At 45.7% G+C, this 25589-nt stretch overlaps 1 protein-coding gene across 4 annotated transcripts in view; it reads right to left on the bottom strand.

The window, feature by feature from the left end:
* Positions 1-25589, bottom strand: part of MYLK (myosin light chain kinase) — a 239956-nt gene that overhangs the window by 3931 nt on the left and 210436 nt on the right. For all 4 annotated transcript variants that reach the window (XM_016159354.2, XM_016159352.2, XM_016159353.2 and 1 more), the window contains 9 exons: positions 23928-23960; positions 23736-23829; positions 22199-22402; positions 16539-16756; positions 14809-14932; positions 9079-9231; positions 6397-6520; positions 1568-1697; positions 14-145 (listed from right to left, as the gene is read on the bottom strand). In XM_016159354.2, coding sequence (XP_016014840.2) covers positions 14-145; positions 1568-1697; positions 6397-6520; positions 9079-9231; positions 14809-14932; positions 16539-16756; positions 22199-22402; positions 23736-23829; positions 23928-23960 — 1212 coding nt within the window. The remainder of the gene's footprint in view (positions 1-13; positions 146-1567; positions 1698-6396; positions 6521-9078; positions 9232-14808; positions 14933-16538; positions 16757-22198; positions 22403-23735; positions 23830-23927; positions 23961-25589) is intronic.

Here is a 25589-nt window from a genome sequence, read left to right as displayed (position 1 = left end):
AGCTATAATTTACCTTCAATCTTGCAGTCAAATCTAGCAGCACTTCCCTCCACGACTTCTAAATCACGAATGGTCTTAGAGAAATAGGGTTTTACATGGGGCTTTTCCTCGGCAACAGCCTCCAGGAAAGCTTGGGAGACATCTCCTGGAAGACAGGGAAGAAGACATGGTCATTTCTTCATTCCTTATTCTCGCTTCTTCCCTAGTTTAAAAAAGCTGACTTAAAAATTTTTTTAAAGTAGCTCTAATTTAGCAAATAATGCAGCTTAGATGACTGAATCATAAGGACACCTTTCTCCTGGGCATCGGTTGGCCTGCTGCCAAATAGCTTTGGCAGAAGAGAAAACTGTGACCAAACAGGGGAAATGTTTGGACTTCCTCCTTCTCTTATGCTGACACATTGAAAATAGAAATAATCTTTAAAAAGGGCTTTTGGCTGCATTTCATGCCATTTCAAGATTCAGCTGAGGGTATTTAAGAAAGACGGAACCACACCAGCCTTCCAGATCTCTGTACCCTTTTGTCCTATAGCAGCAGGCCCTTCCCTGCTCCTTAGAAGGGAGGAGCCAGGTCCTTGAGGCATCTTTGACTCGCCAGTAGTTTCACTCCACTCACTTCTACTGCCTTCACATTGTATGACTGGGGACCAGGATTTGGAATCCATCCAGGGAAAAGCCGGAACTTGGAGGGGCTCCTGTATCCTCTCCCTCCTCTTCAGGCTATTGTGGGTCATCTGGGAGTGGCAGGAGTGGATCAGGAGAGACCAGATCCATGTGCTACAGACTCTCCCTGGCTACATCAGAGCAGCCCAGCAAGTAGCTGTGCCAATGACACACCGCCTTTGCATGCAAAAAAGACCTTGCCTCAGCTGCTCACCTTTGGATGCCAACAGCAGTAGGCAGCAGGGAGCGGAAGGGTGTCTCTGGTCAAAAGAGACATCTTGAGAAGATAAGCCAGCCCCTGCATGCATCTGAAGCAGGAGAAGGCCGAAGCATTCACTGAGGTGGATGGGGCAGCATCTCCAAGACATCGGGCAAATAACTGACCCTACTGGTCTCTAGGAGGGGCCCTGACAGTCACAGTCTACCCAGTTCAAATGACATGTTTCAGCATTATGAAACATGCCAAACAAATATGGACTATATGAGTTAATTTTTGTTTAAAAGAAAAACACAAAGATGATAAAATAGTTTTAAAAGTACACTATTATATGTGATTTAAATTTTATGTTTGCCTATCAATGTAAAAGTATCACTTTTGTAATGAGAAAAAGGGAAGCTTGTAATATAGCCTTTGCTAATTCCTATGTAAAAAAGAATCGCAGAGATCATCTAGTTCTTTAGACAGACAATAACTTTCTCTTTGAAAATACTTAAACCTAAAGTTAAACAATTAAAAAGTAATTAATAGACTTAGTAATTGTCTGAATTTTATCTTCGTAGGTTGTATTATCAAAAAACAATCCATGCCTCCCCGCCCCCCAAAAAAACCCTCAAAATGCCCTTCCATCACCCAGCCCTTCCTTTTTTGCCAACTGGTTGGAGAAAATCTTCCCGGAGAACCTTACCTTCAGATTCTAGTTTTTCTGCGTTGAGTGGGCTGGTTGGTGATCCTGTCGAGGATTTCCTGCCACTGAGCCCTGAGATCATTGCCATAGAGGACAGTCTTCCGATGGCTCTCACAGCATTGCCCGTTTTCTGGAAAATAGACACTGGGGTTGGACTCAGGCAGTGTCCCTGGTTCCAGCTGGGCAGTGGGGCTCAGGGAGAAAAGCCCAGCCCAGGAGAAGCAGCCGTCCTATAACGAGGGCCTCCGGAGTGCCGAGGTTCTGCCAGAGGAGTGAGCCCAACTTTGCTCTGCTCAGCACTCTCAGTGTGTCAGAAGATGTTCGGAGAATGGAATGGGGCCTGGAACTGATGTGTGCGTTAATGTGACTAAACAAGGTCAACATGAGACAAAAACCTTTTTCAAACTGTGCTTCAACTCCCATAAAAGGGATAGTTTATATAAAGCAACTGCAGGCTGAGACAGCTCCAAAGACTTATTGCTGATGGGGCCCAGTGGGGCTGTTTCTCGTAAAACAATGCTAGTGATAGGATTTTAATTGGTCAAGAGAATAGTTACTACAGATCCCACAGATCCTGATTCAAGGGGGGGAAAAGCATTCTATTGACCCTGTGCAAGTTGTTTAACCTCTCTGGGCTTTAGTTTCCTTCTCTGTATAAGGAGGGGTTGGACAAGATGATCTCCAAGATCTCATTTAGCTTTGTTTATGATTCAGATACTTAAGGGATTTCGAGAAATGGTCTGGCTGGCTCCAGCACAAGTCTACGAATGCACAGGGAAATTATAGAGGGGGTGCTCTTCCCTGATGTACACCCAGGTAATGAAAACAAAAACAAAAAAACAAAAAACCCAAAGAAATGGCAAGTTATGGTACTCTGCTTCTCTGAGATAAGGCACCTTGGGAGAGGACAGAGATTCTGCTGAAAGGGAGGCTAGAACCTGAGAGGAAAATTTCTTTGTATTGTGAAAATTTTACCAAGTATAGGGTTTTGGTCAAGAAATTCCCAATAATATACAATGTACATATGTTTTCAACCCTTTTCTAAGATCAATGGTATGACGAAGAAACTAAGGCATAACCAACTCTTTCCGTCCCTGCACCCAAAGCATCTTTCCAGGCATCCAGATGCTGTGCATCCAGAGAGCAGCTGTCACCACAAACTGGCTGCTGAGAGAGGCAGGACACCATCTGTACAAAGGCAAATGGCAAGCATTTATCCACAGGACCTCGGACTGTGCCAAAGCCATTTCCTTCCCGAATTAACTTCTTATATTTAAGCATTTCAGTAAAGCCTTGCAATTTTGGACTATTGTAAAGCCAGTATGCTTCAGTAAAAAGACTATTTCAAAAGTAAAGAATTTTGCTAAGTAATTGTACAGAAAATTGTGGTGTGTGTGTGTGATTTAAGTAGTTACCTATTGCTGTGACCACGATCAAATAAAGAGTTACAATATTTCTGAGGAGGCAAGCAAATTCACATTAAGAAATAGACCACACATGGGGGGAAAATTTCCGTCAGATGGAGAGATATTATAGCATATAATTCCTGAAACAGGGAGGAATGTAAGAAGTGCTTAACAAGGAAAAAAATTTCAAAATAATCTATATCATAATTCAATCTTTGGAAACTGATTTCTGAAAAAAAAAAAAAAAGTCTGTCAGAACTGGAAAAGAAATATATCTGTATGTTCTAGTCTTCTCATTTCATGCTTTTGAGCTGAAAATTGATTGCTGTTTTATTTGACCAAGACCTTTGGAAATTTTTGGAACATCAAGACAGCCAAGTTTCAATTCTCTAAGTTCCATCCTTGTCTGGCAGAAGTCTTTTTCTTGTCTGAGGGTGATGGCCAAGGAAGGCGGTGTCTGTACTGGCCTCCCTGATGCAGCACAGACACCCTCCCCTGGGAGAGACAGTGAGGGTGACTAACCAACCCAGTGTGCCCAGGACTGAGGGGCTTTCCCAGATGAGGGTCTTTCAGTGCTAAAGCTGATAAAATCTTTGGCAAATGGGGCAAGTTGGTCACTAGGGCCAGCCAGTTGTCTTAGACCTTATATATACCAAAGGCCCCAAGAGTAGGATTTCCTGTGAGAAGTATATAATATCCAAACGTGATGGTCAAGAGTGCTCTGTGCTCTATTGAGCCAAAAGCTTTCCTCCCTGTGACCCTTAGGTCCATACTGCTGGTGTCTTTTGGAAAATAAAGATGGTGGTTCATGGGCCTCCATCTAATTCTTAGTCCTTCTAGCTTTGCATGCTGAAGCTCTGTTATACTGCTCAATTTACCTGCCCTCAATGCTGCTACTCACCACTATGTCTTTTAACAATTATTTTGATATAAACGAAATAACTTCATTCAAAGACCAATAGTATGATTAGTTGTCTGCATATTGCCAAGTGTGCAGGGATTTGTTCCCATGCTACTTCTTTCCTCCTGGGCCTTTTATGAAAACCACACCAGGATGATAACAAGGAGCCTTTTTTCATGCAGCTGTAGAGTGTTCTGGGCCACCTGGGCCTGCCCTGCTCCTCTCCTTCCATTGCAGTCCACCCTACTCTCTCCCACTCCACCCCACCCTGCCCTGCCCCATCACACAGAATCTTGCTGCTCTGAGAGGGAACTCCCTATTCCAGAGCAGCTAAGGTCCTGGTGCCTGGAGTTAAAAGTGTGGAAAACATTTTCCTAAGGAAGTAACATAATACAAGATGGTCACGTGCAGCTGAACTAATACCAGTGAAATTATACTTCGGGGACATTATGGGTCAAATGGGATTCTGTGGTCTACTTTTGTGAAACCTAACCACTGTTTTTGTGGAAAAATCATTTCCAGATGCTGCCACTTATATTAAAATATGACTTTAAGATTCCTTCTCTGAATTCTGCCCTTTTCTTTCCCCCTCACTTCCAGAAAACCTTATGACTAATAACAACATAAATGAGAAAAGATTTAAGCGATTAAAATATCAGTACAAATTATGGTCCCCTGACCCATATCACTGAAAAATTCCATTTGCTTCTTCTCCCATTTCCTTATCTCTCCTCCATGCCTATCTCCAGGGTTTGGTTTACCAGCAGATGTGTCAGTGCTCCTGGAGAACCTGATGTGATAAGCCTGCCCGTTAACCACAGCCTCATCCGGTGAGGCTCCCTCTAAGGACCGCCCCACCCCTGCCCCCACCCCCACCCCCGCTACCCTATCTGCTTCAGAAATACCACTATTTCTTTAAGATGCACTGGCCATAAAATCATTAATAAAGCCAACCTTCGATTTGTGTGGACCCTGTTTTGTTTTTAAGAATATTTGCTACTCTGATTTCACTGGATCCTAATGGCACCAGAGGGTAAAATAAGCAGCACAGGTGATTCAACTCACCTGGCACCTGAGGATGGCCAAGAGCTCCACTGAAACCCTCATACGATGGGCTAATCAAGAACTGGCTCACAGTGTAGGGGAGTTCCTTACACCCACACATCTGAAGCCCCTTGTTCGCCTCTGTTCCTTTATGTGAAGTTATACTTTTTGAGGGAACTGTGGTTTTGTCATTTTGTGTGGCAAATTACTAGCATCCCAATTGCCCCTAAAACAGTGATTTCTTTTTTTCCTGCCACACAGACAAGGTCTAAATGACCCAGGTCCCCTGACTGCCCAGCTAAAAGACTGCTCCTACCAGGTCAGCATAATCGAGCGAGGTCCAGTCCTCGTCTCTGCCTTCTCCTTCATCTTTGCTCTCATCCCCGCTCCCCTGTGTTCTAGAGCCCGTGGTCCATGACCAATTTCAAACTCCTGCCCTGGCAGCATTTCCTCACAAACACATCCAAGTCTGGTGTGACTGGTTCCATTCTCCTGTCCACACTCACATATATGGGTATGGAGAGCTATACTGATAGTTTATAATTCTTGGTGTGTGTTATGTCCTTTTATGTCTATTTGCTTCAGTTCTCCCATTACACTACACATTCTTTGAGTATAAAAACCACATACCCTGCAGTAGCCAGAAGTTTTATAACACTAATAGTGATAATAAAAATAATACTATAGATGATGTTAAGTTCTCAATGGCTTCAGATGACCATTTTGTCCATCTGCTAACAATCAGAGGCAATTCTGTGTCATTGCTAAGACTGTGTGCTTTGCAGCCAGGCTCTGGGTTTGACTCCTGACTTTTCCACTGAATAGCTACATGATCCTGGGTGACTTTCCTAACTTCTCTGACTCAATTTGTTGAAAAGTAGGGACAGTATAGTAACTTCCTCTTAGGGTTAAAAGAGTTAATGCATAGAAAGTACTTTGAATGTTCCCTGACACATGCCCAGCCCTCCATATATATAAGCTACTGGTATCACTTCTGAACACTTGCTATATGCCAGGCAATGTGCTAAAGGCCAGATGAAAATTAGCTCATATAATTTTCACAATGCTGTGATGCTGGTACCACTATTATCCCTACTTTACATATGAGAAAACAAAGAATTAGCAAGAGTAAGTCACTTACCCAAGGTCATATAGCTATTAATATACTCTCTCCCTAGAAGGTGGGGACAGCATCTCTCTTTGTAGATCACATGCCCTCCTCCTTCATTGTAAAGAAACATAAGACCACCATACTATCTTCAAGGAGATCATATTCTCCAGGGTTGCCAAATAGTCCTAAAGGTGACATTGCTCTTCCAGAGCCCCAGTGACATGACATGTCAGTCTTGGTCCCAGACTATTTCAAAAACAGATTTAAACATCTTTGGAGTGAGGCTGGGGCAAGTTGGGAAGGAGAAAGGCTTGAATAAAGCAAATATGAAGGGCAACATCCCAGTCCAAAATGATCCCCTCATTACCTGCCATTTCCTTCTTGCCATGTACTTCTTCATCCGGTCCTTGGAGAGCTTCTTGGCCTCCATGTTCTTGGTGTCTTTCATTAGCCATGGATGCTGAAGGCACTGGGTACAGTCCAGGCGGTTTCTAATAGAGGCAGAGATCAGAGGATTTCTGAGCAGGAGGGGACCTCAGAAACTGCTGGTCAGATCATAAATGAGAGGTCACCTGTCCCTGGTCACACAGGGCAGAGCCCGGGGCTCCGTGCTCCCAGTCCATTCCAACCACCTTGATTAGGGGCACTGTACTCCCAGCCTTTCTCCTCTCTCGGCCTGGATTACACTGACTAGACCGACCCGGAATAGGTTAGTGTTACGGGGGCCTAACCACCAAATAAGCAAGTTGGTCTCATGACCTGCCCTAGGGGTCCAGAAAGGGTAAGTGCTAGAGGGCAGGCATGTCTTGGAATGGCTGGTACCATATTCCAGGGTGGGGTTGTTCTCCTGGTCACATGGGAGGTGGAGGCTGGGGCTGTGGAGGCCTAATCCTTCTGCCTCCCTGTCTGGTGGAGGCGTGAGTGAAGCATTAGGCCTAAAACTGAGAATCCCTGAACTCTCATGTCTTATAGTATGGTTGAGTATCAGGTTTTTCCTGTTAGAACTCAAACAGGTATGTTCTCCTACATATAACTATGAGTTATGACAACCTTAGAACTGCCCCGAAACTCCTTTAATCTTTCTGAAAGCTCTGGGAATCTAGAAATACTTCAGGGTCATCACCTAACTGTAACGGGACTAATAAAACTCAAAGAACCAAATGCTAACATACATAAAAAAATGAGAATAAGTAAATTTGCAAAGTATAGCAAAATGTAGTGATCTTGAGATAAAGGGATTATGGATTATTTTAATCTTCTTATAGTCAAATTTTCTATAATTTACATGTATTACATTTATAATAGAAGAACATTTTAAAAAATGCTGATAGATGAAGATTTCTGGTTGAAGAGTTTAAGAGTTTACAGGAATCTAGTGTCTTGATCTGTTTTAAATCAGTTCTTTGATGAATCCATTTTATGAACATAGAGGCGCCAACACAGCTCATTATTGAATTAATGAGAAAGAAGGCATGTACATAATATCTTATTTCTCGAATCTTTGATGCATGAAGCTTGGTTGACAAAGGCCATTCTTGAACCAGAGTTATTAGGAACAAGGTTTGCATCTTCCTGAGGCACCTTGGGAGTGGGGATCCCTCACACTGGAAGGGAATCTAGCTCCCCCTACAACAACCAGATTCTCCTTAGGTCTTGCTCACCTCTAATACAAAGACTGTGACAATGAAACTCTAAAAGACCCCACTGTGGAATGTATCTTCTAGAGCAGTTGGCCCTGAGATAGCTGAAAAGGACTGAGAGGTGGCTGGATAATTGGAAAATCAGACAGAACCATCTCAGAAATTGTCCAACACTGCTCCTTGAGCAACTGTGCTCTCCTGTCCCAAACATGATTTCTCCCAGAGGGAAGCAAGAAATGGCCTCCGGCTATTTGTGACCATTTTATATATTCAGCCTCAGGGGGAATCTGTGGGTCAGGTAGACAGGGCAAAACCAAGGCCACAAAGTCACCTGGTGAATGCAGAGCCTCTTGCTTTACCTCTGGAGTTGGGCTGCTCCTCCCTTTCTCATCCTCTGGCATACCACTTATTTCAACACCACCCTCCTTGGGGAAAGCTTATCACTAACTACTTCTTAATGCCAAATACAACCGCTGAAGCCAGGCTCTGCCACACCTGGCCACCTGTTTACAGAGTAGGTTAGGAGGCCAACAGGCCAGGTGCTCTCTCACCTGACATGCCCACTATGCTCTCCCCAGAGATAGGCCAGCTCTTACTATACACACATAGCCTCTCTGACCTCCTAACTTAATTTAGCTGGTTCTCTTCACCAAGAGAGTCCTTAGCAATGACTGCTGTCTAGCCACACCTAAGGGCCCCTGTAGCCTCACTTCCTCTAATCTCCCCCTGCAATGCAATTTCCATTCTTCTGAGTGCCTTGGGTATCTGACCTATCCTTATGACCTAAGGCCATCTATACACCCGAATACACTGGCCTCCGGCTATTTGCGACCGGTTTATATATTCATCCACTGACCACTTGGGTAGCTCTAGGCAGGCCAAGAGGGAGGGAACCTCACAATCTGTACTGTTATGGGGGAACAGAGATGGAACTGGGAGAGGGCTGAGCCCAGTGGTCTGGGATCACAGCCTGCCTTTGGCCAGTGAGAAAAGGTACCTGGCCATATTTGGGCAGGCTGTTCTTAAATAATTTAGATATGAAAAACACCAAGCCAGAATAGTCTGGGGATATGATGAGGACTCGCAAATAGAATACTTCTTGTATAACTCTGAATAGGGGCTAAGGTTTGAGTGGGGCTTCTATTGGCCATAGCTATCCATGAAAAATAAAGGGGGCCATCCCTATCCACATATAACGAGCTGCCATTCTCCTTGGAGCATCCAGCCAATTGCTGCTTTCCAAGCGAGGCTTTGGTGCTTCGTGAGATGAGTAGGGGCCCACCACACTCAAGATGCCCACTCTCCCCTCCTCAGGTAAGGAGGGGCCTGCAAAAAGCAAGGGAAACTCCTGCCTCTGGGTACCAGTCCAGACTGGGAAAGATGAAAAGACTGAAATCACAGTTCATTACTTCATATCTTTCTTGAGCAAGTTGCTGATAAAATCCTTTGCATCATCGGAGATCTCATCAAATGCCTCGTCGTCAAAGTCCCAGGTGGCTGAGGTAACGTTGGCTAAGGTTTCATTGTCGTTGTCACCCATGAATGGGGACAGTCCACTGACCCTGGGGGATAAGAACAGGGGAGCAGATGAATGGGCGGGGGTTTTGGCAGGGAAGGCAGTGTGGGATGAATCCCACAAGTGAATGCTAACGGGGTCGAAGGTGAGGGCTGGCGAAACCCTGCACCCCCACATGCCCTTGTGCCTGCCTCTCCCTTCCCCCTCGACCAGTGGAAAGAACAGACAGTGTGGCTCCCCAGGCTTTTGTGGTCCAGCCTCTTCTCAGTGCTCACTGTATTTCTGGGGTGTCGTGTGCCTCTGGACACCACCTGCCTGTGAGGCTGAGGCAGTGGAATTCAGTTTATGACTTCCACATAGTACACAGCAGGGCCCCTTGCCCCACAGCTTTGCCCCACAGCTTTGCCCCACAGCTCTGCCCCACAGAATGTTCCCCAAGGTCTCCATGCTCTTGCTCTGCCTCGCCATGGACAGTCACGTGGGATAAAGCACCCATCGCTGCTCCTGTCTGTCCCGCTCCCTTCCATCTCGTATCTGCATACTCGCTGGCACCAACGAAAGGGCCCAGCACACACGGGTGCTCACAGGGATTTGTGGATGAATGGTAGACTCTGATTCAGCAATGTGGGTTTGGTGATCCATCTACATTTGAGATCAGTGAGTCTGGGGCATTTAGGCCCAACCAGAAAGCTTCCCTAAGAGTATCAGGGCGGAGGAAAGAGCACAGCCTGTTTATTTGCTGGGTGACCTTGGACAATTCCCCTAATCTCTCTGTGTCACAGATTCCTCTGTAAAATGGAGAACTGACTACTAAACCATAAAGTGGTCACCGCTTCTACTTTTCTTCTACATTTTCCTTCTCCTCAAACATTTACTATGTGCCAGGCACTGGACAAAGAGATTAAAATGGATAAACTCACTCTGAACACTACCCTATAATGCAAGTAACTTGTCAGTTTGTTTAACAGATGAAGAAACTGAGGTACAGAGGGGGCCTCATGGTTGTATAGGGACCCACGTTGAGGCGAGCCCCACTCTTGGTTTAATGTTCTGCGGCTGTCATCCTGAAATTCTTAATAATGTTTGAACAAGTCACCCTACCTTTTTTTTTTGCTCTAGGCCCCCAAAATTATGTAGCTGGTGCTGCCCTGACCCCACCTGAGCCTCGAGCCATCAATCTCCTAAGCTGAGGCTTCACTAATGTTCCTGCCCCCCAATCTTTATGAATCCATCATCATAAACAATAACAAACCCTTCTAGAGCTGTTTTGGCATTTTAGAGTCCTCAGCTTATGAAATACAGCCATACCTGAACACTAAGTTTTATAAAACAAATATTGCAAAGAAAGCTTGCCATTGGGAGAAACCCTCTGGTAAAACCTTTCATAAAAAGAAGGAAGCTTTTGTATGTGAATCATCTCACCCTAATCAATACATTTGTGTTTTTGAAGGACAGATTTTTGTAGATGGTGTTAAAGTGTCTTAAAGCAAGATACTGATTTACATTTTAAGTAAGAATGCATGGAGATCACATTATGATGTTCATATTACAATGAGGGAAGGATGGGAGTTTATCAGTTCCCAAGTCTGCACTGTTATATGCTACTCCTTTCCCCTCTCTGGGCCTCAGTTTCCCCTTTTATACACCAAGGGAACTGGGCTAGAATTCCTAGGGGCTCCCAACTCTCTGTTCTCTGTGATCCTGTATGCCTCATTAAAGAAAAAAGAAATAACAGGTCCAAAATGGAGTTATTTGCCCCTACAACAGCAAACCAAGACTTAATTGCAATTTCAGCCTTTTCCAGAAATGTGTCTTTTAAACAGTCAATATGAAACTTCCGGATTAGCACTAGTAAGGTGATCTGCAGGACTAAAACCCCTGGCTGTTCCCTTCCCCACAAAAGAGGACCTGGCCTGAAACAATCCTTTCTTTTCTTTTGTTAGGACTTCTTTGTTCCATCCTTCCTCTGCCTATAAAACCCTTCCATCTGGTACAGCCACTTGGAGCACCTCTCTACTTACTAGATGGGACGCTGCTGGAATTGTCCAATAAAGCCAATTCCATCTTCAAATTTACTCCATTGAATTTTTATTCTTTAGCAGGTCGAAGTCAGCCCCATCAAGAAGCAGCTTGACTCTTGCTTGTCAGCCATCTGCTTCCTTCTGTCTTTACATTTTACATTTGAATCAGAGAGGGAAAAGTTCTGCAGCACTCCAAAAGACAGCAGAAAAAGCAAACAACCCTGCTGTGGAATGCTGAAAGGTCCCCTTCTATAAACCTCCTTTCCTAATTAGGAACTGTAATCTTGCAAAGATAGGGCTTAATCTCTGTAATGTTCACAGCCAGGGAAAGCCTCCTCGCCTCTGGCCTCCGGGTGTTCCTCCTTCCTGGCAGCCCAGCCAACTGAAATACCGGCTGGGACCCGGCTGGCTCCTCACCTGCCTGAGAAGCCCCCAGCATCTTCCCTGTTAGACTAAGTCTCTAAAATAAAACTGGGAATATGTGTAAAGAATGATGAAAAAGAGACTGTTGAAAGTTCAGTAATGTTGTTTCTAAGTGGTGGGATATTATAGAATTTTTTAAAATTTTCTTTTTCGGACTTTTCTTTGTTGCCAGAATTTTCCTAAAGATCTTGCATCTTTTTATATAACACACACACACACACACACACACACACACACACACACACACAACCACTCACTTCTTTTCTTAATTTTATCTAGTTTTTAACTGAAGGGGACCAGCATCCCACTTCAAAATGTGGCATAAGAATTGTTTTGAGCTGAAGGCAATTAGCTCTGTCCTTCCTCTTTCTGTCTAAAAACAGCTCCAGGTTTTTGTACAGCAGGGACAGACAGGAAGCAATCTGGCTGGCTCTGTCGCTTTCAGTACCACATGCTCTGTTGAGAGCCCTAGCTCAGGAGAACTCCCAGACTTCAGTCCTCATGGTAAGAGCCAGCCAGGAAAGTCCCAGAGGGCAGAGCGGCCCACAGCAGTGTGGGTGGGTGTGAGAGTCAGGACTCTGAGGAGACTGCCTAGGGCTGACCTGCAGTTCTCAGGCCTGCTCCTCACCTGCCTCCCTGCCATATATACCTCTCCCTGATCCTCAAACCCCCTGGCCAAATACCTTCATGCTGGTGCCCTACTTTTCAAAATCATTTTCTCCCCATTTCAAAAGCTCTTCCCTATTTCTTGGTTTTAGCTTTAAAAGTAATCTAATAAGCAATATAACATATCATCCAAATTACTATATTCTGCCACCGAAAAGATTTTCATTTTAAAATGAAGTGCTCTTATGACCCAGTAATTCTAGCTCTAGATCACATATCCAACAGAAATGTATAAATAAATTCTCTAACACACATATACCAGAATCCTTGCACCACCGCCAACTGGAATTTATTTAAAAGCCCACAAACATAGTATGGATACATAAATAGGATGATGTTTACACAGTGGTCTACGACACAGCACCGAGAGTGAGCAGTCTACAACTACACACGAGGACACAAAAGGGTCCCACAATCAATGTTAAGCAAAAGAAGCCAGATACGCCTTTCTGTATGATTTTGTTTATATCAAGTTCAAAAATAGGCAAAGCTAATGCATGACATAAGACAGGAGGATTACAGTTTTAGCTGGGGGGATGGAAAGTAGGAGTGCCCTGGGGACCCTCGCGGTGTTTGGTTCACGATCTGGGTAGGGGTTATGTGGGTGTGTTCGGTGTGAAAATGAACTGATTAGTCTAGACGCTGCTCTCTGTCCCTGACCACTATGGAGATCAACAGCCCGCCTTTGCCCAGGTCTGTCCCTTGCTTCAGCACTGAAAGGCCTGTATGTATCCTGGGAAACTCGTCAGTCCTGGGTGAACTGGGATAGCTGGTGACCCTCTAGGACTGTGAGAAGTGGGAAGCCATTCTGGATTCCTTGGCCCCAGTCACCTCAATGCTAAAAGAAGATCGAACCCCTGCCATGCCCACTCTCAGGTTTGTTCTGAGATTAAACAAGAACCTGCATGGAAATCGGTCACTGATGATCTCAGTTCCACAGTAGTGGGAAAACCAATGGAGATAGTAAGACAGGCCTCCTTGATGGCTGCAGAGGGATGCAGGGACCAAGCCAGGGCTCAGGGCAGCGGGGTCTGAAGAGGGTGAGCTAACTGAAGACTGTTTCTCAGGAGTCCAGGGTCTCATCCAGGGACAAAGATCCAGTGTGAGCACCAACCAGCCTGAGGCAGCCCCAGAAGGGGTAGGCTGGGTGGGCCCTGCTATTCCCTATTTACCAAGGAACTAGGGCTCCAGAATCAGGTGCGGCCTTTTTTACTCATTTAGCTCCCTTTCTCTCAGATGGGTGGGGTAGGGAAAGGCAGAAAAATGCACTCCTGGCCAGAGGCCTTCTTCTCTGCTGCTCTGAGGAAGGCTGTGGTGGTAGGGGTGACACCAGGCAAGGTAGAGGATGACTCTCTGAGAGGCCACAGTGAGAATAAAACTCCTGAATATGCAAAAAAGCCACACTGCACACAAAATCGCTCTACTTCTGCTAAAGCTTTTGTAACAATGGTTCCAAAACCTGGCTGTACAGCACAATTATCTAGAGCCATTTCTCATACTGGGGTCTGAAGACTCTAAGGGTCAAAGAAGGTATTTTTCTATGAAAAGGCTTAATTTTTCCTTTTGCTTTAACAATAAAAAAATATTTTTTCAAAATGGATGCATGCATGTCTGCACCTTCTGGAGGCCATCCCTTAACTACGCTGCCACACAAGTTCAAGGGCTGCCTCTGAAGCCAATGACTGTAGTTTGGGTCTTCAGAGATTAAACCAGCACGATCCCATCAAGAGGATGTGTTCTAGAGCCAGATACTCATTTTGGTCCTTGAACCGGCACCACTGGCAACCTGGACCCTCTTAGAAATGTGGATTCTTAGGTCCCCCAGGCCTTCTGAATCAGACCCTGAAATCTAAGGAGAGGAGGCCTAAGTGATGCATGCATATTACTGTTTGGGAAGCACTGGTCCAGGTTACTGGCCTCTCTTCTCTTTTTCTCCAGTATTAACTGAAATGACTTCATATTTTCCACCAGATTTCCCAGTTCTAATTACTGTGTGGCTTTCTGTTGTCTGCTGGCCTCGCTGAAGGTTCTATCATCAAAAGTACTTATTAATCGGTCCATATACTGGACTCAGAGATGAGGCTGGCAGTTGGGGTCCCTCTGCAATGAGGATGGGGTGCTGTCCTTTGAAGAAAATAATGACACCCAGATGAGATGTGCACCTGGTCTCTCTTCCTCCTCTACAGACCCACCTATACTAGTGAAGATACATTATATGGTACCGGCCACATTCCCACTCTCCTGACCCAAGGCCCCAGGCTAGCCAGCATCAGGAATGGTGAGGGGGCGCAACATGCCGATCTTGCTGTGTGGAGCTAGATGTTCCTATAGGAGTGCGATGTGGGATGCTGACCTCATGGGAGCACGAGGACAGGCCAGGACTTAAGATGCCACCCTCCTAACTCTGGGGAGGACTCCCCATCATGAGCCACCCTGGCCCCCTCAATGTCAGGGCGGCTTGGGGTCCTTCCTGTGGGATTCTCCATCCCACCCCTGTGTACCCCAAGACTCACAGGATGTAGCAGATGACTCCGATGCTCCACATGTCCGTGGCATAGCCAATGGGCTCGTAGTTGATCACTTCAGGCGCTACAAACTCTGGGGTGCCAAAGAGGACCTTCAGAGACCCTGCATTCTCTGTAACCATAATAGAGAGAGATCAATCACCAGAACATCCCAGGAGTCGACCCATAAGCAAATGCCCTCGTCTGTGTACCCAGGAGGGACACAGACAAGTACTGGCCCTAAGCTGCTCTTCTTGGAGAATGGCACACAGACACTGGTCTCCCTGCATCAATACACCAGCGACCCTGACAAAAAGTGAAATGGACAAACCACATATTCACCTCAAGTGTCTTCAGTACGGTGGGGCGGTGGAGGAGAGGCTGTTAAAGCCCCTGCTCCTGAACACTCTTCCCAGTATCTGTCTCCCCAATGAGTGCCCTGAGGCCGGGGCTGTGGCTTGTGCTTGGTAATAATCTCTAACTTTCAGGAAGTCCTATAAACCCTGCTGCTTGCTTTACAAAGACTTTTCTATTTAATACTCCCAACATCTAAGAGGGAAGAATGACCCCCATGCTACTGAGGAGGACAGGGAGGCCCAGGGAAGTGGAATGATTTATCCACCCGAGGTCAGTGGCACCCTATTTGTTTAAACTGTTAGTGGTTCCTGTCCAAAGGCACACCAGCTGTGGCCCCAACACTGTGCCTTCAGCAGGAGAGGGCAGAGCAGGCACATTTTCCCAGTATCTAGTCACCCATCACCAGGCAAGTCACAGTCTGCGAGGACCTCATTCCCTCACCTTTCCCTTTATGACTCACATGGCCTTAACAAGGAGTGAGCATTCTGGGAGGAGATTTACCATGTGGCATTAGCTTTTAGCAAGGCAGTAAAAGAAAGGCCAGCTTGTGGCAGCCCTCAGGCTCCTTGTTGACAGGGTCATGGTCAGGAGGTGCAGGGGGAAGCTGTTTCTTCAATTTCTGAGATGTCAAAGAGCTACAAAGGCAGGGTGAGTATAGGCAGTGTGTAAGGCAGTCGTCACTCACCAAAATACCTCAGGGCTGGGTACAAAAGCCTTGACCACCTTTCATCATTACACTCCTACCCCAGCGTAGGAATAACAGAGCTGCTTCAGAAGGCTGAACTGGGTCTTGGGGTCCTTATTCCAGCCCTCGTGCCTCCTCTAACTCGTGGTGGGACCCACTGGGCAAAGCTACTGTGAACTTCAGTTTTCTGGTTTATAAATTGGGTCTCATAAAATCTGCCCTGCCTATCTCACAGAATTGCTGCAAGACTCAAATGAGAGAAAGAATATGAAAGTGCTCTGGAAACTGTACAGTGTGATGCAAATGTAAGGAAGCACCATCTGCTAAAGCCACCAGCACAGAAAATATAAGAGGCATAATAAAGAAATATAGGTAGATAGATGTAGATAGCTAACACCTACATAGTGCTTACTATGCACATAGCACTTTATTGTTTTACCTACATTAACTCATTTGGTCCCCCTAACAACTCTGTGAGGCAGGTACTGCTATTATGCCATTTTATAGATAAGGAATTTGAGACTGAGAGTCACACAGCTAGTAAGTGGCAGGGGCAGGATTTGAACCTTAGCTATCTTCATGGTCTCTGATTTTAGCTCCAATACTATACATTCTCTCTAATATCCAGTGTGTGAAACACGGCCATCAGCATTGCCACTACATGTTGGTGACAAAAGGAGAGGTGGATTGGCCTTACCCAGCCTTCTGGCCAGACCGAAGTCGATGAGCTTGATCCTGGTGCCTGTCTTGTTGACGCACATGATGTTCTCAGGCTTGAGGTCCAGGTGGACGATGCCCTGCTTGTGGATGTACTCCACTCCCTCCGAGATCTGCTTCATGTACTTGATGCACTCTCGCTCCGTCAGCTCGAAGTCCTCGTCGATGATGCGCTCAAACAGCTCACCCCCTGACACACTATGGGAACAGAAGGGGGCGATGGTCAGACCACAGGATTATAGAGCCCAGGCTGGCAGGGAGTCTGACCAATGGCGTGCTGGCAGTCAGAGAGACTGTGAGGAAAACCCGGGATATGGGGGTGCTGGACACTTTCTGCAGCTTCCTGAGTCTCAGGCCACTGCCCCATTATGCTGGTCTTGGTCTTCCAGTGTGCAAGGGCCTGGGCCTCCTGGTTTCCTGCCTAGGGACTCTGCCGTCAACTACTAACCTGTTGGGGATTTAGAGAAACATCTAGGCTGGGCATTTTTAGAGATGGTCATGAACTGAGAGATCCAGATATGATCTTCTTAGCAAAAGGGTAATCGCCAGGCAGCTTTCTTTTCCAAAATGACTGTAGATGTGTAAGGGATCATTCTTGTACTCTAGGTGTGTTTTTTAGTCATACAGAATCAAAGCTTAAAAATAATACTGATAGGAACAGAAAACTATCTTCAATAATAAGCCTCGGCAAATTTGTTTTGGCTGTAACTCACTATAGCTGTGATCGATTTGCTTCCTCTGGCTATAGTATCAGTTTACTCCTTCTAACTATAACTTGTCTCATCTCCTCCCTTGTCCAGGCTGAAAACGTAGTACATCCTTCCTGCCTGGATAGACTTTGGATCCTGGCCATGTTATTTCTGGGGCCCATGGCAAGCATCTTCTGCTAAGGACTGCTCCAAGGGCTACAGCCCTTCAGTGCAAATACACGGCCTCACTGCCTGAGTCTCATGGGTCCTCTATGCTCCTCCATCCCAGCTCTCTTACCCACCTTTCTTGCTCACTGCATCCAGATATCAGTAAGCGCTTTTCTACAATGGCCTGTAGGTCCATTGGCTGAATAAGGCTGGGTGGGCTTTGTTTTGGGTCAGTCTTCTTCCAAGGGCCTTCCCCTGCTAAGGGGAGTCATCATAAGAAGGGAAACAGCTGAGTTTGAATCTTGTCACTACCTTTTACAAGCTGTGTGACCCTGGGAAAATTTCTTAACCTTTCTGAGCTCCAGTTTCCTTATAGAGTTGTTAGGAATAAAGGAAATTCTGTAAAACGTCGTGCCTCAACAAAGTAGGTGCTCAGCACATATTATCATTTGACAACTTGCAGTGGGCCAAGTGGATCTTGTTATTGATCCTTGAGGGACAGACAGAGACACACCGTGAAGCCTAGCACATTACAGCCTCTGTCAACCCCCATCAACACATGACAAACACTTTCACGTCTGAAAGGGCTGAACTGGGAAAGGTCAGTCTGAGCTAGTAGCCGCTGGGGAGCGCTGGAACCCACGCAGTAGAAACAACCGAGATCTTTGGGCGGCCAGCAGGTGGTGCCTCTCTTCTCAAGCCCTACCCCGGCTTCAAGTCAATCTAATCTCCTTTCCTAGGTTACAGGGGATTCTTAACATCTCTGTGCCTCAATTTCCTTATCTGTAAGATGCAGCATCACCTTACAGGGTTACTGTGAAAACTGAGTAAGTTAATATACCTAAAGTGCTTAGAAGAGTGCTTGGCACAAAATAAGTATTCGATGATGTTAATTATCTTTTTTTTTTTTTTAAAAAAAAAAAAAAACCAGTTGGGGCTTTTGTCGAAAATACAGACTCCCACGCTCCACTCCTGGAGATTTTGATTTAGAAAATGTTGGGAAAGATATGAAGATTCATATTTTTAATAAGTACCCCAAGTCGTTTTTATGAGCAGGTAAGTTTGGGGAATATTGGCTTACTCAATTACCACTCCTGGGAGGCAGATGAAATGCATATCCTCTGAGAAATCACTTTTGATGTTCCCATATGAAATGAATGGTATTTTCCCTGGGTTTCCACAGCCTTCTCTCTGTACTTTTGTATCAAGTCTGACTTGCCTTGAAGTTGTTTGTAAACATGTCTGGAAAAGGTCTGGCCCATCTCTAGACCCTTATTTACACCTGGCCATACCTGGCACAGACAAGGTACAGCAAAATGTTCACTTTTAAATTTAAAATATTCTGGAAAAAGCAAGTAACCATTTTTTGCAGTGCCCTTGGGAATGTCTGAGGAATGAGTAGTAGAAATTAGAGCCATGGAGATAATTATTGCTGCATTTCTAGAGGTAATCTATTTAATATATGTTCAAATAGGTTCAAACCTATTCAAATATATTTAATATATTTTGAAAACTGTTCCTGTATTCCATTTTCTAGGATGAACAGGATTACAAAAATAGGATTAATGGTACTACAGGTTTCTATTCAAAATGCTCAAGACTATGGGTGAAAATTATTGGCTGGAAAGAGCCATCACCCACAGAGATGGGATACGGCCAAGGGCCAAGAATGGACCAGAGGAAATGTGTGCTTGATAAATTAATAGTGAGTGAGTGAGTGAATGAATATCTACTACCAAGGCTACTTAATCCCAAAGGATCAAATTTATTTCCCCTTCAGGGAACTCAGAACCAGATTCTCTAACTCCTTGTCTCATAGTGGCCGGACAAATATTCTTTGGTAAATTTTGCCAATAGTAGTACGAAGGTGAGATGGGCCATGGATGACTCAGCCTAAACTGCACACTTGCTCTAGTGCGCAGGATCTCAGCACCTCTTGGAATGTCATAAGCACTCCCAAAGGACACACCCAGACTCCAGGCCGGAAGCCTGGGAGCACCCCAGTCTCAGAGCAATGCTGCTATAGTGATGGGGGCTTGTCTTGTGATCAGAGGTCAGAAAGGCGGACGACACACTAATTTGATTTCTCACTGTATCTGAAGCAGCTGAACTGGAGGCACAGACTCTGGAATACATTTTCATTTTTCTATATCGCCAGGCGTTGTCCTCTTAATCTCAGTTTCTCCATCAAATAAGGAGAATAGCAAACTGTACTGTCGAATGCCAATTTTTACGCTCTCAGTGGCCAAGTCCATTTAAGCTGAAAGGGAACTACAGGTCAAGTATGAATCTGTTCCCTCTTCTCTGGCTGAGTTCCTATCGGGGGGAAGCTCCTTACCCAAGTGCAGGCAAATCCTCTGGCATCTGTGCAGACTTGCCCCTGTCCTTGGGGGAGGTGCGGGGGTAGAGGGATGAAAGCCAGACCAGCTGAAGCCTTCTTATGTTTTCTCCCAACATTTTCCATCTAGCCTGCCAACTCTCAGTTCCAAGCTAAGTATGGTATTCTGCCCACTGGTCATGCTGCCTGGCCTTACCCAGGCTGAGCTGCCTTCTGCCCCCTCCATACGCCCCCTCATGAACTCACTCAAGGTTTAACTTCTAAAGATAAGACATCTTCACATGTCTCTACATGACCACACTGCCTGGACCAAGCAACCTGTTCTAGGATAAATGGGAAAAGCTGCAGCCCACAGGGCTACTATGAGGGTGTAACAAGCGAGGCCACAGACACGGCCAAATGTCTCCTGGTGATGGGGAGGTAAGTTTGAGTCTGGGGCTGAAAACAGTTTAAGGTATGAATGAAGATTTTCTTTGAAACTTTTCCAGTTCCACAGAATTTTAGTTTTAAAAGCAAAAGGGAGCCTAATGCAAATACATCTCTTCACTGGTAGGATTTAATAATGATAAAATCACCTCTCACAAGTAATAGAACCTGAGTAGTAGGATTTGTTCCACAATACCTAGTTGGGTGTTAAAATGCTCACAACATAATCTTGAGTGGAAAAAAAGATCAGGGTACAGAAAAAGTCAATGCATCATACTACTAAGAATAACTCTCAATTACAGAGCACTGCGCCTGCCATACGTTATTCCATTTAATCCCCATATTATTCATGAGACAGTTTATATACTTTTACAAATAATAAAACAAAGGGTTGGCATAGTTGAGTATCTTGCACAACAAGTAAGAAGCAGAGTTGGGACTGAGGTGATGTTTATCAGACTCAAGTCTGTGCCATTAACTACTACTGCCTTTCCTACGGAACATAAACCGAAAGGAACGCATCAAAATGTTTTCAGAGTGAGGGGAAGGGTTAACACTTCAAGCTTGGGGGCGCTTCACTGTCCTCACCTTGCCTGGGAAAGAACACCAAGATGCTGATAGCACCCTTGCCAAAGGGCTGAATCCCTGAAGCTGGGGAGAAGCAATTCAAGGATGCTGTAGGCAACTGCACAATCTCTCTCCAAATTTCAAATGCACATACCCTCTGATCCCACACTTCTGTGCACATCCTACAGATGTACACAGGCATGAAGGAAAAGACGTATGGACAAGGTTACAAACAGTGCTTGTTTGTAGAAGCAAAAGCCTGAAAACCATCCAACCTCCTATCAAAAAGGAAACTGCTTGAGTATGTGGTGTATGCCCGCGATGGTTTCCCACGGAACAGGGAGAATGAGGAGTCTCACTGGCTACTGATTCGTGACTGTCTCCCAGAAAAACTGTGGAACAAAAAGAAGCAACGTGTAGAACTGTGAGTATGAGTAAACTTCTTGTTAAAAGGGAGGAAACTATAAATATATGTATCATGTATGCTTGCATTTTCATAAATATGCTTTGGAAAGATGTGGACAAAACCAATAAAATTGGTTCCCAGTGGTGCTGGGGGTGGGGCAGAAACAGGGTAGATTGGGGACAGGGGTGGGAATGGGATTTTCATTGCATATGTTCTTTTTTTGTTTGTTTTGATGTGGTAATATCATATATTTAAAAAATTCAGATTAGTAAAGGAAAGAAACTTAAAAAATACAGACACTGTGGTGGGCATCCGGCTTACTGTATTTGTATGTGTGTCCATGTTCATGAGTGTGTGTGTGTGTGTGTGTGTGTGTTTATGTGTGTGTGTGTATGCATGCCAGCAGTTCAGAGGTAAGAGAAATGGAGGAATGTGACTAGAGGAAACAGTAGAAAGGGGAAGCCTTGGTTGTGGGTCATCTGATCCATCTTTTTGTCTGTGTACAACCCAGCAAAGAAAGCACTATTATTTGGTGACTGAAAAGTCAAGAGACTACAAACAAGTGTGATGGGGCATGCAGAACACAGCAAGAGGGCAGGAGCAAAAGTTACACTCCTATACTTTGAGCTCCCAGCCCTGGACCCCCTTTCTCTTTTGCAAGCTAGTCAGGAAGTTGCTATGTTCCTTGCCTTCTATTCTAAAGCCATCTCTAGGTCAGAATGGCCCTGAATGAAGCCAAGTAGCCTAGGACTAGGATTGGCCCTTTCATAGGGAGGTGAGGGTGGAAAGGGGACAGAGATCCTCAAAGATCTGCCTGTTTGTTATAGAAATGAGCAAAGAACTGCAGTGGGCTGGTGGTCAGTGGGCCAGGTCCAGTGATGTGCATGAACCTGTTCAGAGTGGTCAGCACCTGGTCATATGGGCTGGTGAGTGTCTTGCATGTCACACCCCTGCCTGCAGTGAGGGGCTGGGATAGGACAGTGGAAGAGACACATGAGGAGGCTGAGGCCCACAGTTGTTATGTTACAGGGCAACAGGCCACTCACATCTCCAGGACCATGACGATATTGGCCTTATCTTCGAAGGCATCCACGCACTGGACCAGCTTGGGGTGGTGAAGGCAGTTCATGATACTGATCTCCTGCCGGATATTCTCTTTCTCTTTTGCTGAATACGCCTTGAAGAATTTCCCTGCCCAGATTTTTCCAGTTTTCTTTTCTACAAGTCGAAAAACCTGTCCAAATTTCCCACTGTAAAATTAAAAAAAAAAAAAAAAGAGAGAGAGAGAGAGAAAGAGAGAGAGAGAAAGAGAGAGAGCAAGAGAATGAGAAAAGGCAAATTCAGCCAAGCTTTCCAATAAATGGGGGTTGGCAAACATTGGCCTATGGCTGGCCTGCCTGTCTTTATAAAGTTTTATTGGAACACAGCCATGCCCATTTGTGTGCATATTGTCTATGGCTGCTTTTGTGCTTGACTGTGCAGAGCAGTAGTTGCAACATAGACTGGCCTAAAAAACCTAAAATATCCATTATTTGGCTTCTTACAGAAAATGTTTGCCAGCCCCTGCTCAAGATCGATGAAGTGCATTTTTAATAGTGTAAACCTATTCTCTCCCCATCACATATCAACCTTAGCCTATGCCTGCCCCTGCATCCCCACCTAGTTTCAGAACTGTCATCTACTTAGTGAGGCCTCAAATATGGCTGATGGAATTCTCTCCCCTTCCCTGCAGAGGGACCCATGAAGTCAGTCTGAGAAAGTCCTCCCCAAACGCAGACAATGTCTGAATGCCACCTTCCTTCCTCTCCACTCTAGAGCAATGGCCCCTGGAGACGGCCCAGGGGGGCCCCTGCTTCCCACTGCGGGCATGAGGGGTTGTGGTGGTCCTCTGACATAGCTCCCACTGATGGAGCAGGCTCTTGGCACAGACTGTTAGGGGGTTGGTGTCCCTCACTGGGAATAAAAGCTGAGCCCCATTCTTTGTTCTTCCACCTCCATACTCCTCCAGAGACACAGCGTTAGCGGGAGACAGGTAAGCTGGGGTGTTGCTGCTGGAGGGACAGCTTGGCTGTGATGAGAGGTCAGGTTTGGGGTCCATACCCCAGGGAGGATCCAGAGGATACAGTGTGTACGGTTCGTAAAGTAAGCAGTGATGGCCAGCTGTGCAATTCAAGAGCGGGTGCTTTACTGAAGCACTAAAGCTAGAATTGCTGAACAGTGAGCACTGATCAGGTTTGACTGCCTTCTGTGCATCAAAAGAAGGATCCTAAAGACCATCTAATCCAGATTCAGTGCCCTAGGTTTAGTCCTGTGTAGAGAACTAAGGCACAGGAAGGACTCGGCCCAGCCTTTCACAGAGATGGGCCAGCACAAAACCACACGAACAGCTCCTATGAGAGCTGTGGGTAGGTGGTACTTTTGTGGGGTGGGGACAGAGTCGATCCCTCCTGATTTTGCAGGAATTTCAGTCTGGGGGGTTGACAGAACCCAGGAAAAGACAAGAAGATGAGGCATTAACTTCAATAGTAGGACCTGTACCACCCTCATGCTGTGGGCCCAAAGGGTGCTTCTCGCTCCACTTACGATCCTAGTCTCTCTTCGATGTCGTAGAAGTCAGACACCTTTTGTTCGGTATTGACTGTCACCATTCTGTAATCGACCTCGGGCTCCTTTTCATCTGCAGGGTGGGGGTCGGGTTGGGTGTGAGCCATCAGATCCCTCGCTCACCCCCCTCCACCCCTCGAGCCCTCCTGAGGACAGGTGGCCAGCACTCACCATCATCTGACACCTCCACTTCATCCTTCGGCTCTGGGGGAGATAAGGAGGACCAGAGAAGACAGAGGTGATTAGTACTGAAGGACCATTAAGAGCAAAACTCAGCCTTCCCAGGTACAGGACCACCAAGTCCAGAGGTCTGGGCATCACCATGGGGTTGGTCAGTCCACGTTGCAATAGGCCCATGTGCACACTGGCAGATACGGGCATCTTCACCCCACCCGGCCCCATCTTCTACCATCTACTGGTCTGTGGCCTGTTAGGAACCAGGCTGCACAGTAGGAGGTAGGAGGCAGGCAAGTGAGCAAAGCTTCATCTGTATTTGTAGCCGCTCCCCAGCGCTAGCATCACCACCGCAGCTGCACCTCAGATCATCAGTCATTAGATTCTCATAGGAGCACCGGTCCCTGGTGCCAAAAAAGTTAGGGACAGGTGCCCTACACCTACCCTTCTTCATATCTCTTCTAGTCCCTCTGACTTTCAGAACTCATACACAACTACGGCAGTCCCTTTCTGCTCTGGCTTGAAAGTCAGCAATTTATGATTGCTACTGGTGTCTAATCCAGTTATCCATTTACTGAACATTTTTTACAGAATTGTAGTAATGTGTCAAGTATCTGGCCAGTTATTGTGGGTATACAAAACAAAATACACAAAGGCATAATCTCTTTCTTTCTTTGAGCTTATAACTTAGTTGGAGAGGCAAAAACACATATACTTGAAATAGTCATGATAAGTGTTATATAATCAAGCACACAATATCACAGTATACAGTGGAGGGAAGTAACACAAAATTGGGCAATTATAAAGTTAGAGCAATTATTCTCAGAAGAAGTAGGTCCCGAGTTGTGACTTAAAGGAAATGAGAAACACAAATTGAGGAGGTAGGTGATGTCACAATGCAACCGAAAGGTGTTTGTGAGGTATGGTGAAGAGGGACATAGGCAGCCCATGCTGGTTGCAACATGGATGTGTCAGGGTGTGTGTGTGTGTGTGTGTGTGTGTGGACATCCAACACATCCACATCAAAACTCGAGGCTTTCCTTTGCTTTGGCATAGGTTTGTCCCTGTAGGGCCACTTTGGTTTCTTGACCTTGGCTAAGTGCCTTTCCCTTTCTGGACCTCCCACTGTTTCCTCATCTGTAAAAGGAAGGAGCTGTATTTCTAGGTAATTTCTGCGGTCCCTGGCTAGCACTAGATGCCATGCTTTGTAATGTGCTTTGTGCCCCGCAGCTGTGATGTGAGCTGTGTTCTGGCTGACAGATGGAACCAAGGAAGGTTTGCTGAGGAGATAGACAAAGAGAAGTTAGAGAGGGAGTACAAGGAGTTAAAAGGTGTAATTGTGTGTGCGTGTGTGTGTGTGTGTGTGTGTGTGTAAATAAGCCTTAGGGAAAAGGATGTGATTTGCTGAAACTCCCAGCAGAATAGGACTGAGGAAAGGAAGGGAACAGCACAGGGCTCATCTCCTAGGAGGAAGGCAAGAGTGGACAGGGTGGAGGGGTTACCGGACACTGCCAAGTCAGGAGAGGTTGTGTGTGGGTGTGTGGAGCTTTGCGAGCTGCATGTATGCGATGGAGAAGGTGCATCTGGGAACTTCAGACAATGAGCTTCTCTCTTAGGCCAAGGGCAGAACGAACTACTAACACCCAAGCAGGCAATCTG

Source organism: Rousettus aegyptiacus, unplaced genomic scaffold (assembly GCF_014176215.1).
Source record: "Rousettus aegyptiacus isolate mRouAeg1 unplaced genomic scaffold, mRouAeg1.p scaffold_m13_p_4, whole genome shotgun sequence".
NCBI classification, from domain to species: Eukaryota; Metazoa; Chordata; class Mammalia; order Chiroptera; family Pteropodidae; genus Rousettus; species Rousettus aegyptiacus.
The sequence above is the reverse complement of the archived record's forward strand: the minus strand, read 5'-3'. Positions and strand labels throughout refer to the sequence as shown.